Consider the following 15,663-nt stretch of genomic DNA (forward strand, 5'->3'; position numbering starts at 1 on the left):
TTCACCAATAAAGAAAACTGCGTTGATTTTTTAAATGATAATTCAAGTTTTTGAAAAACAGAACAACTGAAAACCGTCACACCCTAATATTATTTAACGGCTGCTTTATCTTAGCATTTGGCAAAATTATTAAGTCTGTTGGCAGATTACCAACTGTTTTTAAGTGGAACTGCTCTAGTGCAATATTTTTTAGTCTTGATTTGGAGCTGCAAATTGTATCAGGAAAGCAAATTGTATCAGGAAATTTTTGCAAATTGTATCAGGAAAGCATTGAAAATGCGTAAGATGAATGCTGAAATTGTGTAGGATAAGCGCTGAAATTACTGAAAATTGTGTAAGAAATTCGAGGACAGCCGCTCGAACAAAAGTATGCAGCGGATACATATTACATAATTATCCGCTTGAAGTGCTGAAATTATTTTAAGAAAGATGCTGAAAATTCAGCATATTAGGTCAATTATGATGAAAGGTTTATCTGCTGAAAAATATTTTGCAGCGGTTGTCAGAGCATTGGTTACATGATTTTTGACGAAATACTCGACATGGGATAGTTATACAGTTATTTTTAGATGTACAGTGAACAATTGTCGATCCCTTTGACAAACGAACTAGACACAAAGATTCAGAAGATTTTGAACACACCAGAGATTGTGGCTTGTCTCAGATTCCACTTCGATGATCCTTACTACGGGGCCAGACTTCTGTCAGTCTTCATACTTCCAATTCTGGCCAATCACATGTCTCCTGCACAAATGAACTCAATCCGCTCACAGGATGGAGTGGAAATGGTGGAAATGTTTTTCTGTATCGTTTGTTGCAGTGAAGGTGAGCAAAAAACGTGAACAAGATAATCACATTTTTTTTAACGGGGAGGGAAATCTCTTGTTTTGAACAACGTGAATCATTGGTAAATAAACAACGCTTGTCAACATATTTCTTACAAAATTTCAGCACGTTCTTCATCACATCTCTTACAATATTTTAGCACTTTTTCGAGATTCCCGCATTCACCACTTTCAACACATTCATTACATAAAGGCAGCGCTTTTTTACAAAACCTCAGCACATCTTTCAACACATTCCTTTCATAAATTGAACACGTCGAAATTTCAGCACAATTCTACTACCCAGGTTGAGGTGCCAGACCGAAAGTCGATATGTCCAGACCGGAAAGTGCCTATGTTCAGACCGTCCCAGGCGTAAAGTGCCTATGTCCAGACTTTCGTGCGTTCACCAGACTTTCGTGCGTTCATGTCCAGACTTTCGTGCGTTCACCAGACTTTCGTGTGTTCATGTCCAGACTTTCGTGCGTTCATATTCAGACTTTCGTGCGTTCACCAAACTTTCGTGCGTTCACCAGAATTTCGTGCGTTCTGCAGACTTTCGTGCGTTCATGTCCAGACTTTCGTGCGTTCACCAGACTTTCGTGCCTTCACCAGACTTTCGTGCGTTCACCAGACTTTCGTGCGTTCATGTCCAGACTTTCGTGCGTTCATATCCAGACTTTCGTGCGTTCACCAGTCTTTCGTGCGTTCATCAGACTTTCGTGTGTTAACCAGACTTTCGTGCGTTCATGTCCAGACTTTCGTGCGTTTTTCCTTGTTTCCAGACCATGAAAATTTGAACGCACGACACCCCCGTCGTGCGTTCATCTGGGTCTGGACATATCGACTTTCCGTCTGGGACCTCAACCTGGGTACATTTTCAGCACATCAGAAAGAGGGAGGATTTCAAAGCTTTCAGCACATTCCAATTTAAAATGAGCATATTTTTTAATCAAAATTCATCTCATCTTTCAACACAGTCCTTACATAAATTCAGCACGCTGGTTTTTTAGCACAATTCTTACATCATTTCAACACTGCAGAACACGAGACAAGTTCAAAGATTTCGGCAAATTGCGTGCGACAAAAGTACCTGCAAATTTTTGATCACAAGTATTTATACGCTACTTCAAGTTTTGCAATTCTGAAGCACCACTAGTCATTCAAAAACTGCCTTCCTCCATTGCTGCTTCTATATTTACAGAAACAGAAAACAGTTTCAGCAAAAATTTTCAAATTGTTTTAATCAATATAATTACGCTTTGAAAATGCGGTATCCAAGTGCTGAAATTGTGAAAGATTACTGCTGACAGTGCTCAGATGGTGTAAAGAACACCTGTAAGATGTGCCGAAAGAAGTAAAAATTTTATAAGAAATGAGCTGACAATTACCCTCTTAATGTGTTGACAGGTGCTGAGATTATTAAAAAGGTTAACCGGATAATTATGTGAGATTTTTCCGCTAGAATTTAATCCATTTCAGAGCTATTCAGTGCACTTATTACATAAATTTAAACAAAATTTTCTACTCGGGTTGGTCCGATTTTGCGTTTAACTTTCGTTTGCATTGTCTTGAAACCACTTAAAACTAATATTCCAAATAGAACCCGGGTCAAGGTGTCACCGCTAAAAATCGCTAAAAGATGTAAGATTTAAGGTGAATTTGAGTAAAAGTGTAAGATTTGCGTTCAATGCGATGAATACGCTGAAAAAAAAACTTTTAAGCGGTAAAAATTTTTTTCAGCGCTTAAGCGGTGAAAGAAAATTTTTCATCGCTACAAACAGAATGCGGTGAAAAAAAAAATTCACCGTTACCAGCAGATTGTGGTGAAAAAAAATTTCACCACTATTAGCAGAATGCGGCGAAAAAAAATTTTTCACCGCTAAAATTGCAAATCTTACAAAAATTCACCGCGCTAATTTCAACGCTTATCTTATATTCACAGGAAATATCAGTGAAGTAAGTGACAGATTGCGCAGTGGATTACTAAGTTGATGACACACATGAGGTAGAGGTTCGAACCCTTGTACGGCAGTTTCTTTTTTGTAAGAATTCCGCTGAATGCGGTGAAAAAAATTTTTCACCGCAAAATTCAACGCAATTCTTACAAAAATTCACCGCTTTCAGCGCATTCAACGCTAAAAGATGCGGGCGCTTTCGGGTGAAAAAAGTTTTTTTCACCGCTATTCACCGCTAAACTTACATTACTTTTGTCAAAACCTCGATCCGGGAAGATATCTAGGCTATTATCACGAGGATTCCATTGAAACACAAAACAATGATTTTTGTTTGATATCAAATAAAACAATGGTTTCTACATTTGTTTCTCATTTTTGTTCAGTGGCCTCAGGAGGACTAAAAAACATTATCAAAATAGTCAATGAAGTTAATGAAAAAGCTCTAACTAAATTACTTTGATTCTATCCCGCTGAAATTGCTTAAAACGAAATTTGGTGTTTATAAAATATTTCTGAAATTCCTTTTAAATCTAAAGAGCAAATCTTTGGGAAACATGTATTCGATAAATCTGTAAGCGATTTTCTATTAAAACTTTTAGCAATTTTATAGTTAGTAACTTGTTAGACGATCACTTAAATGCTCTTTAAGTGTTCAGCTAAGAATTGGTTTTGTCTAATAAGAACCAACAGGATATTTGCCAATGCTACAAATTTTCGAAAACGAACAAAACGGTTGATTTCAACTGATGTAAAAAAATTTGAAATTAAAATGTTTTTAATGGCATTTTGCAAAATGTACATATTTGAACAGAAACAAAATGCCAAAACGAATTTTTATCTGGTTGCTCAAGAAAAACAAAGAACTTTTTTGTTTTCAAATCTTTGTGTGATCAGTGCATGAATATTAATAAGCAGTAACAATAAGTTTTTGTTCCAAAATCAGGAATTTGGTCAGTCACGTGTATCTTGGTTTGATAATTAAAAAGGATCACGTAATTGATTTTAAATTATCAAAAATCATTAATTCGGATGTTTTTTCACGAGATCAAATCGAAACATATGTTTTGAGATGAGTGACAACAAAAATTTTAGATTGTTTTGTCACAGATGCTGGAAATTGTATTAGAAAAAAAAATTCATCTCACTAATCATGATCAATCATCTGTAATCAATCAATAAAAATTGCTTAGGTTCATAAAATTCATTCAAACAAACTACACATAGTCATAAAGGGCGCAATGCGTGTTTAACTTCATTGCTGCTGCAACAATTGTATAATTTTCTTATGTGCCCTTTCTGTACTTTGTGGTTCTCATCTAATTATCTCAACACAGTTAAGTTTAAAACGACTGTTTGGCATTCATATCCAAATTTTGTTTATTTTTTTCTGCTCTAGTCTAGACCTGGAACAATTAAAAGGCATTCCTCGACCAAAACAAGGCATGAAAAGACTGTTCTGGTCAAAATTTTGGCGAGAAAAGAAATTGTCTGAACTTCAGCTGAGCTCTTATTTATTAAGTCTTATTTATTAAGCGCTAATTCCGAGAAAAAACAGTGCGTTATTTCAAGAAATTAAGTTCTAATTAAAATAGTTCTAAGGGCAAAAAAAGCAAAACTAATCTCAGTAAGCTTAATCATTAAACCTAATAGTTTAAAAAAGCTGATCAATCGTTGTAGTTGATCAAAAGCTTTACATGCAATGACATATAAATGAAACCTCTGGGAGACTGTTTTACTAAACCGCTTCATTTTGAATGAAGTCTGTTGTTGGAAATAACCAGACTGTCACAAAAACTCCAAAGACACCAAAAATCCCAGCGATCTACAACCCTTACATACAATTGTAGTTTTTTCTACAGAACAACCCCGATCGCCAATCAGTTGGAAAAAAATCATGCGTTGTTACCAAAATTTCACCAGCACATCCCAGAGCAGTACTAAACCCAACATCAGCCAAGCCGTTTGGCAATCGACTGCAGTGGGAAACTAAAAAAGTAACAATCTATAATTTCAGGGTTTTTGAACTTGACACTTTTTTATATTATTTCTGTCAACATTCAGCTTAATCTCAGTAAATATAAGTCAAACTCTCTTTCTTGGTACCACAAGTTTTCATATAAAATTTTGTGGATTTTGTGATTAAATGCCCATTTTGCTGTTGTTTTTGCTCTTTTTGTAAGTTTTAACATAACTGAGCAATCTTACCGAAAAAAGTATTAAATAATTTGTAAATGAACTTATTTGTTGTTTTCATAACATCTGGTTCTAAGGGCGTTGGCACAGTTCTCTTGCAGAATTCGGTAGTTTTTAATTATTCCATGTGTTTGTTGTTAATTTTTGTTGTCGTGTCCCCATAAAGGTCTTAGTAGCCAACTATAGATACATAAATAGATTTACTAACTGATTTCGGTATATAGCTAATAGTATTAAAGACATTCAAGTAAATTTTTTTTATGTAAGAGTATTCTTCGAAATATCACTTTTTGTTCTAGTTTGCTTTTTTTCGTATTTCACAATGATGGATCATTTTCATAACTTATCCTCATTATTAATAGGTTTTTTAAATGATTTGTTGAAGCCAAAAATGATTTTTCTGTTGATTACACGTTTTGACAGAACTCTTCAGGGCTTGGACAATCTGTTTCAGAAGAATTTTGTGAATTTCAGATGATTTTCAATTTTTTTAGTTCTTTTTATAATTAATTCTGAAAAATTTGTTTTACAAAAAGACTATGATTTTCAAAAGAGACGCCATTGCAGATTGATTTCTCAATAGTCTCTAAATATTTTCTAAACTTAATGTCTTCAACACTGTGGTCTCGTAAAATTATTTGTGAAGTTTTTAAGATCAGCTTGTGTTTAATGTTATCTTATGATTGTGAACTTATGATTAGTCCCACTAAAAACAAGCGCAATTAGTTTTCGGAGAGGTTGCAACTTTTTTAAACTGTCTACTCTTTTAGTCGAAGGCTTATGTTGGCTATAAATTTTGAGAAAATTCTTTTATTAAGGAAAGACATTGGATTTCTGAGATTTGTCAATAATATTTCTGTTTACTTGTAGCTTAGCATCTCTTTAGACAAGTCACATACCTTATCTATTGAACTATAATTTGCTTTTTATAACTGTTGTATTTTCTTAAAATGGTCTTTGTTCTTGATACAATCAGTTTTCAAAAAACCGTTGTGATGTTTGCGTATTCGCCGATTTTTGTAGAGTTTTGTTTTCTTTTTACAGTACCGCAATAATAGATGTTCCTCTGGTCATTAAAAAAACAAATTTTTTTAAATGTTTTCAGTGAACAGTTTAATGTTTATTTGGCTGCAACATTGTTTTCGAGCATATTTTTTCGTGCATTTTTTTTTCATTTTTGCCTGGGTTTGTCCTTCATTTAGTAGTCGAATGACATATCTTGGATAATGAAAGGTCTCAATCACTCCCTATGGACGTATAAAATTGTCTCGAAATGATTTCATTTATTGCATGATGTTTCTAATCAATTTGAAATTATTTCTTTCCAAAAAAGCAACCTTTTGTTAAACTTTGCCATTTTGCTCATTTCTTGTTTCCAAGTCGCATTGAGGAAAAGTCCTATTTTTTTTTCTAATGAGGTAAAAGTTAATCTTGTTTTAGTATATGTTTTGTCTGTTGCCATTTTGATCATTTTGATTTGGTTGATAATGGTTTTTAAAAAATTGACAACGAGTTTTTGTCGTAATTAATATGTGTATTTAATTGATTTTCATATGTGATTTTGTTTTTTTTTTCTTGTAGTCATTTTATGGTAGTCAGAGGTCTCATCAGCCCTCTAAGGTAGAATGTTTTATTAATATAGTAGTTTGTTAAACGATATGTTGATATATTAATTCTTTTTTATCTCTTCCTCATTTGGTAGAGATTTAAGTGAAAAGTATAGATGAGCGGGGTCGGAACTGTATGTTCAAACGCAAATTATCGAGCCTCCTTGTCTAACTCTGTTATCTATTTATAATTTAGTTAAATTTAATAAATCAACTTTGGTGTATATATTCCATAGTTTAATATATCTATTTCCTAAGATAGTTGATACGGCAACTCTTATTCCTTTTTCAATCATAATTAGGATATCAATTGTGTCCTTGATATAGAATTTATTTTGTGCCAATAACCTTATTACACCTGACAGTGCTACACCTGCAGTTGAGTATCGGTAACTTTAAAAAAATCTCGAATCTATTCGAATACTTCACCCAGTAGGTCTGTCTCTAAATCTAGATATTTAACTGTAAAATTACCAAAGCTGAACCTCGTTTTTAATTCCGATTTTTTTTGTTTTATCATAATATCCTTTTAGTCATCCTTCTTGTTATATAATTGAATGGAATGACTCTAATGGTAGCATTTTTTTTGTTTCATCTATATTTCCCAGTTTTTAATCACCTAAACAAATGTGTAAAAAACTTTAGGCCACTGTTTCCAGCTGAGCTACGACGTATAAACTAATGGATTGAATCTAAGTGATGTAAAATATAAACGCATCTTTTATTTTAATACAAACTACGATAAATGAGAATATTTTTTCCGTTATAGCTGAAGCTTTCATTTTGATTGTAGCTTATCAAATTCGTTTTGATCAATGATATTTGACGCTAAGATCTATTGTGGAATTATGATGGCCCGAAATTCGATTTGTTTGCATTTAAATTTAATATATCATGTGCTTAACCTCCAAATATATCATTAAGGTGTCCTGGTCTCTTTAATAATTGTCTTCAAGCAGTTTCGCAAATTAGTAGCATTGACTTCGGACTCTCCTATTGGTGGATCCTTCATGAAAATGTGTTAGAATTCTACTTAATATTCTCTAATGGTTTTTCTTTTCGATACAAATAGAACTAGGATTTTGCTACTTGTTTATTGTACTTAGATTTTATAAGGTTTTATGATACTTAGATTTTTTTCTTAAATTATAACAGAATGGTTCCTCTGTGATTTTGTTGACCTTATGATACTCAAAAGGAGAGTACATTGTTAATGGTACATTGTTTTTAAAAGGCCAACTACAAACTCTATGTTTTACTTATGTCGACATATTATTGTTCCGACCCCTCTTGAGGGGGCAGGAACTATATACTCAAATGGGTTTTTTTGTTCAGATAACTTTTGGCCCATCGAAATATTCATCGTACAGAGTTGTGAGTGGTATCATTAAGAAGCCCGTCCAGCGTAGAATATGGGATTAAAAAGATTTTTTTTGAACTTCGTCTTTTACAGGGAGGTATCGAGTTTTGAAGTTTTGTGAATAATAGACGGATTTCCGTTTTTTTTATTCACTTTTTCCGGAATTTCGCCTAAACTTTCGTCTATTTTGCTAACAATTCTAAAAATTGTTTACAATAGTAATGTTGATATTATTTTAAAAGACAAAAAAATTGTTGAATTTTTTGATTTATTTTTTTGGCTGCAGTTTTTGCTAAATATTTCAAAATTAAGCCTTTTTCATCAAAAATTGCCCAATATAAACTTCTTTAGTCCATATTGATTAACTTTGCCAAAAGTAGATCTAAAGCATTTGAAACAATTGAGTGTTCTCAACGGGTAAACGGTAATAGCGAGGCTTATATTGTTCTTGTATTGGATTCTTATAATCGAAAAAATAATTCGGATTTTAATCAGTCGGTCTTTTTTTTAAAAAAAATAGAGCTTTTTATGTTAGTTATAGAACAGAACAGTTCACATCAAATCTCACTGTTGATAGGTCTAAATGGCTTTCTAAGCAGTTTCAAATTAATGTATTCTTTTATTTACTCGACAAAAAGGGGCCGTTTTGACTTTTACAAATGTTTGCATTTTAAAAAAACAATGGCTTATTGAACTTTGCCACTACATTTCTTGTAACTTGGACAACTTAAAGCTTAGTGTCAAAAAAGAAAACTTCTTCTTCCTCTTCTTTCCATTGAAATAAATTGAAAATTTTTTTGCAGTTTTGCGCTTTAAGTTATGGTTTTCTGATACGACTAGATTTCACAATTATTTTTGATTTTCAGGTATTGGCCCCTTTTTAACGTTTTATTTCTCGTTTTGTCAATTCATCACTTTTTTGATAGTTCAAATATTACAATTTTTTGTTCACAATAAGGCACAGTAGATATAATGAAAATCTTAAATGGTATAGATTATGGTTTTAACGGCTTCTATACCCCTTTCTCGGAGAATAAAATTGAATTTTTTACAATTGTCTTTGACTCTCGTTTTTACTTTATCCTTTTAGTCGTATGAAATTACCTCGATAACAACAAACCTCATTAGCATTTCATGGAGGAATGAAAAAGCTTTTATTCTAATTCGAATAGATAGCTGATGGCTTTAATGGCTTTGAAAACAACTGTTTTAAAAAACAAAAAAATCTCTTTTTTAACATTTTTAAATTCGCCATTTGTTCCTTTTCGTCTATTTGTTACCTATAAGCGTTAATTATGGGTTAAATAAGACATTTTTGTTGTCTGCGAAGGTGCAAAAGAACAAACTCTACTGGTTTCTTTTTAAGAATTCTTTCTGAATTTACGGGTTTTTTGCGCAAAAAATTTTTTTTGATTTTTGTATATATTTAACGTTCTTTTTGTAGACATCAGACATATTCTGAATAAAGACAGGTCTCAAGCGCTTCCTTTGGACGAATAGACGAACCTATTCATTTGTGTCATTGTGTAGCTAATAGCTTTCATGAAAGTAATTGTATTCGAAACAAAAAAACAAAAAAAATAATGAATTTTGATCTTTTTCACTTTGGTCCTTTTGCTACCTATTCTCAATAGAGATAAGGCCTATAACATGTTTTTTTTGCGTTTGAGGAAGGCCCAAATGAACTTTTTTGATGGGCCAAATATGGCTTTGGGGCTTCGACAGCGTTTTCTCGCAAGTTTTAAAATAATTTTTTTGTTTTATCTATTTGTTGTTCTTTTTGTAGCCGCATAGAAAAATTGACTAATGACAGGTCTTAGTGCCCTCCTATAGAGGCGTATCTGGTTTTAAACATATTGGATGTTTTCATTTGCCATCTTTTGGTTTTCCTTAATTTAAAACAAATCGTTTTTAAAAATTTAAGCCAATTTTTTTGAACTTTGCTCTTTTTTTGTTCCCGATCCCTATTATAGAATGGTCCCATATTTTTTCTATTGCAGTACAGGTTAAATTGTTTAGTTTCAAATTGATCAGACGCTATTCTGAGCTTGTTAGTAAGCTTTTTTTAAAAATGGACAAAGTTTTCGATGTAATTAATGTTTGTTGTTATTGTTGTCTGATTTTGTTGTTCGTCCTGACTTGCTTTCCTAATAATGACCGATCTTGTGAATTTAGTGCGGCAATTTTTAGACCACTGGGTTGTTTGCGTTGGAAGCGATATTTGTTCGTTCATTATTTTTTGTTGAAAAAAAACATGATTTTTCGGGGTGTTCTATCTGTTCCTCGATTGCTAGACATTCATGCCAAAAATGTGGATTGGCGGGGTCGGAACTTTATGTGCGAACGCACATTGCCGAGCCTCTTTGTATTTGTGCTCTAATTTCCTTACATAACTTTTGGTTTGTTTTTAACAAACAAGGTCTACTAGATACCCATATTCGTCGTATAGCCAAATAATGCAATTAAATGGATTTTTGTGGAGAAAAAATTAGGAAGTTAATCTGTTTAAGGCAGTCGATTTGGTCCATTTTACTTAATAAAAGTTAAATCACTTATATAGGATGCAAAAAAATGATTTAAATCGATTGAAACTAATTGAAATCCTTTAAATAGATCAACTTCGGACAGGCTCTTACATGAAAAATCTGTAATCCATGTTCTCTCCCTGTTCAATGCATGTTCTCTTTCGACATATTTAGTTAATCAGCATAAGTTAATTAATAAGTTTTTATCAGCAAATGAAAGACAAATTATGTATATTTCAGTTCTCCGAAAGTTTCAGATTACATCCCACCTTCGGCACATCGCTTAACAGCAGGTCAAATGTCAACTGTAGAAATCCTGAATCAAAATAACCTATCTAATTGCAAGAAAACCTGAAAAACCGTATTGGTTTCAAAGCTAATGAATGTTTAAAAATCTGAAGCTATTATTAAAGAAAATGAAGATAAATGTACTTGTTTTTGATGAGATAACTGTGACTACAAATCTGACGTAAGATAAAATAATATCTATACACACACACACACATATATATATATATATATATATATATATATATATATATACAAATATATATATGTGTATATATATATATATATATATATATATATAATATGTACTCTATATATATATATATATATATATATATTTATATATATTTATACATATACTTATATATATATATATATATATATATACATATATGTATAAAAATATATATACACATATATTTATATGAAGATATATGAAACCGAGTGTTTGTGTCTGTGTCTGCGTGTGTGTGTAAGACTCTGTGTGTAGTAGTGGTAAAAGTAGTACAGACTCAGAATTCTGAAATCTTTTACTCGGAACTCAATTCTTTTAAATCTCGAATTACTGCTTTTTGTTGTTCGGAAGATAGGTCTTCAACTGAATTCTCGGCTGATTGAAACAATAATGAGTGTTAAACTATGATTTATTATTGTAAATTAATTTTTGAATTTATAATAATTGATATTCTTATTAATACATTAATATAAATAACTGATCCAACTCACCTCGGAGGTAGCAATGAAAAGTTGTAGTTAGCCACCCGCTGGAAGCCTAAACAATGGAGTCCGAGAAAAAAAACAATAATATTTCCTAGAAAAGAATCCTAGAAAAGAAGAATTGTGAATACTATGAATTCTAGGAATCCTAGAAGAGAATAATTGCTAATAAAGTACATGTAAGCGAATAAAGTAGACGCATTTTTCCTCTTGTAAGCACAAGTAAAGTTTGTTACTGGAGCAATCTGTTTGCTTTTAGCGAGAAACAGGCAGCATAAGAGCAATTTGCCTGCTCCCCTCAAACAAATGTCGTGCAATTGCTGAATTGTGTATGCTTGAATTTGTCTTTTGCAAGCAGTAAGATATAAAACCGTTTAAAATATATTATATCTATTTAAACGGATTTCCTTTGATTTTATAAAATTGAGCCCGAAGAAAAGTAAAGTTTTTATTAACCAAATCTAACAATGAAACTATGCCATGTCCTTTAAATCGATTATTTTGTAGATGCAATCTGTGCGGGTATGTATTTAAGCAACATAAATATGGACATCATTTAATATTTGAGGACTTTAGTATGATTAATTTGTTTCTGAATAGTACATTTTTTATAGTAAAACGTTACAACTTTCAAAAATTGTTTGTGGTCTAAATACTGCCTTTTTTCATTCTTTTTTATCTACCTCAATATTATGAAATAATTATCATTTAGCAAACGCAACCTTTCTTTTTGGTACCAAAGGAAAGGTTGCTCTTTTACACTTTTTTTGGAGACAAGTTGTAATCATTTATAGATTTTTCCTTGTTTTTTTCTAAAATAATGAGCATTTTTGAGCTACTAAGCACGATAATGTTCTCTTCTTTTTAACTTTAAAGATATCTGTGGACTTAAATAATAAATCTAATTATGAGCCCTAATCAGAAAAACGATCATGCTTTAAATGCTATACAAAATATAAATTTACTTCGATTAGAACATATTATTTCTATTTCTCTTACTTGTATCAGAGAAGAAGAAGAATAAGAACAAGATTATACAGAGTCATAGACCTTCACCAATCAAGGTTTTCAAGCCTCAGAGTCAGTTTTGAGCGTATGCCCATCCCAGAGCGTCTCACATATAGTCGCTTAGTAGTGATTATCATTTTTTTAAAAAAATGCGAGTTTGGTTTTTGAATCACTCCGATTACTATTCTTTTCACCAAATCGGGGAGCTGTTATAGAAAAACCCCAAACTTCGCACTGCTAGAAAGCAGCTTAATTGATTTAGTAGCTTACCTTTGCACCAAGTGAGTCATAAAGATTGAGATTGAGTTTAATCAATCTCTAATATATATTAGTAGTTTGAATGTCTGCTCTTGTTTGACTTTGAGAATGAGTTTGATAGGAAAGCAAAAAAACTATACTTAAAATTAGAACATCCATCAAAACAAAACCAAGACTTTGAACTCAAAATGCGTTCATGTGTTTAGTTAAAATAGAGATTGAGATGTGTGACTATCTCAAATAAACATCTGCAGTTGGTTAATTTGTGTTGTGGAAAAACCATATTAACAATTTTTGGCTATTTTTTTGTCCTTATCACAATTGCGTTTTCAAAAGTGTGATTTCATTTGATGATTGTCCTATTTTTTTTTAAAATTTATTTGTGCACTTTGTGTTCGTAAATAAGCTTTTTATTGCGCGCGTTCAATGTTTACATTTACGCTTACTCCGCGCTACGTAAATGACGACTGCAACCCTAGAATTTGGGGACTCCTTGTTGACAGCTGATTAACTTTCCTGCTACATATGGTGATCGTGTTGTTTGTATCTGGCAGACTTTATGTGATCCAAAATTGAACTAGTTGGGTCATATTAAGAGAAACCTGTTCTATTTCGTTCAGATAATGGTACTTATTCGTATAGAGCTATGAGAAACAAACCGCGAGAACGCAAGTTGAGCATTACAACCATTCCAACAGGTTACCCTCTGGGATTAAAAAAAAGGAAAATCAACCCATGCATAGAATTGTAACCCATGCAACCAACATTGTATCCGAGAGCTGGTGCTGTGCAGTTTTGAGCCCTTTGTGTACAGGGGCTTGGGAGGCCAGGGTCAAGGAAATCTAGGGCTTACTATGGAACGCCGCACTCTTCGGACACTTTTACAACGTGTCATTTTTTATCTCTCTCCTTGACGAAGGATGTATGCTCCAGTTAAAATTGTTGAATAAAATAGTTTATGATATTGCGCAATCTGTAATAAATGGCCCAAACCATGCACCCAAACCTGTTCTATTTGTCGTACGATGTGAGAAAACCTTTCATTAAACTAACTTCATGTAAAGCTTACATATTTGGTCAATTTGGTTGGTCCTCGGGTTCACATTTTCAGGCTTCACAAACAGATATATTAACATTTACACAGTGACCTGCGCGCATACTGTAGATTATATTCAAAAACCATGTCATCTAATTCTCAGTGTTTTCTCACACGATCCTATTTTCTGATGCTAATTCCTTGCAAATCCAAATACTTGTTCTCGCATTTCTACTACAAGCTTTCTGAAAGAGTTATCGGTCTGGATTTCTATTTGAGACATTGTGTAATGATACACAACTCAAATATTCAGAGAGAAACAAATGTTTTCCGTATTTCTTGCAACTTCATGGATCTAATTGCATTTTATCTGTTTGCTAGGTTTGATGTACATTATGTAATTGACATATAAATTCCAGGTGTGTACAGGGGTCCCGCCCCACCAACTAAAGACCTGTACAAATTGCTCAAAGAGTCTGGAATATCGAAGCTGTTGAAGGCGGAGCCAATTAAAAGGGATTGTATTTACAAATGGGAAAGAAACGAGAAACATGAACAAGATATGCAAAATACGACTCCCATACCTTACACTAGACCGCAAAGAAGTAAACTTGCAGCAGAGACGCCAATTGCAGCACCTCCGAGGAACTGTTTTTTTTTTAACAAACCCGAAACCCCCACGGCAAAAATAATTGCAGGGGACAACCCATTGCAGATTTTGTATAAACTATAACCTATATAAAATGTAATGAATTGATAGTCCCACCTCTTGAAAGGCTGCACGAACAGTTGACGGTCCAAAAAACTAATATTTTGTTTGCCAGTGAAAACTCCAGCAATGAAAACAAAATTATCCTCATTCAAGTGGGGGGGGGGGGGGGGCAGAAGGAAACAGGTCCGCCTTCGATCAGTACGCAGTCTGGAGTTCAACAATCAATGGATGATGCAGGTTCTAACGCAAGCAGTGCTACGATTTCTAACCCCATTAACCAGGTTGCTAATGACGGCGGTTTCGAAAGACAAACCGGCTCATGGGCTGCAACCCCGAGTGTACCTCTAAACATAGTTAACCAGTCAAGTTCCGGTGGCTCTCAGGGTTCGCTGATCTGAGGGATTTCATTTCAAAAGAATTCGGTCAAATTTATCGGACAGAGAAACCAAGAAAAAACAAGTAAACAACGTGCTCAATTGCAGGTTTGTCAAATTAAATGTATCTCCAAAAGGTGGCGAGTTGGTGCAGAAAAAATCATTTTTCGCAAATTTGTTCCAGCGTTGGGTTAATTGGTTAGTTACCACTTCAATAATTTCAAGACGTTTTTTTTCAAATTGGGAACCCACAGACGGCTTTCTGGCTGAGGTTAGTGGAATCGGATATTTGATGTCATGTATTGAAAAATGGTGTGATCAGAAGGAATGTAAGTCGCTCAAATCACATTTGGGTCAGCAAGCGATTGAGGATGCAACCTGGCGCAAACTATAGAAGCAAACAACCTCATCTTGAGAAAATATTAGTGTGTTGGAGAAGATGGCACTTGATAGTTTTCAACGGCTAAATTTTTTTGTTGGAGAGACTATTAATTCATCAAATACAACTCTAGTTCGATTGTGAATTAAACAATACATAGCGTCGTATTAAGCCACGTGTTATTCAGAAAGCAACGTAAAAGGGCACAACGTACAAGCATTATCAAGTTCAAAGCAAACTATAAGTATTAACGATCATTGCAACTAGTGAAACATAGACGGCAAGATCTTTCGATGCTCATTTAACAGGTTTTTTCGTCTGATGTCATTGACGTCAAAATCAGTTCAAATTCAGTCAACATTTGTCTAGAAAACCTGAAAACATTAAGCCGAAAACCAGCTTAATCGATACATATCGCTGTTAT

At 33.2% G+C, this 15,663-nt stretch overlaps 1 protein-coding gene across 1 annotated transcript in view; it reads left to right on the plus strand.

Annotated features, from left to right (window-relative positions):
* The window catches only part of LOC142344144 (uncharacterized), a 38,121-nt gene extending 23,150 nt beyond the window's left edge, over nucleotides 1-14,971 (plus strand). The window contains exons 4-6 of the mRNA XM_075395670.1: nucleotides 570-825; nucleotides 14,194-14,422; nucleotides 14,689-14,971. Coding sequence (XP_075251785.1) covers nucleotides 570-825; nucleotides 14,194-14,422; nucleotides 14,689-14,884 — 681 coding nt within the window. The 3' untranslated portion in view covers nucleotides 14,885-14,971. The remainder of the gene's footprint in view (nucleotides 1-569; nucleotides 826-14,193; nucleotides 14,423-14,688) is intronic.
* Nucleotides 14,972-15,663: the final 692 nt, after the last annotated feature.

This window comes from Convolutriloba macropyga, chromosome 8 (assembly GCF_964194025.1).
Source record: "Convolutriloba macropyga chromosome 8, txConMacr16.3, whole genome shotgun sequence".
Lineage (NCBI taxonomy): Eukaryota > Metazoa > Xenacoelomorpha > Acoela > Convolutidae > Convolutriloba > Convolutriloba macropyga.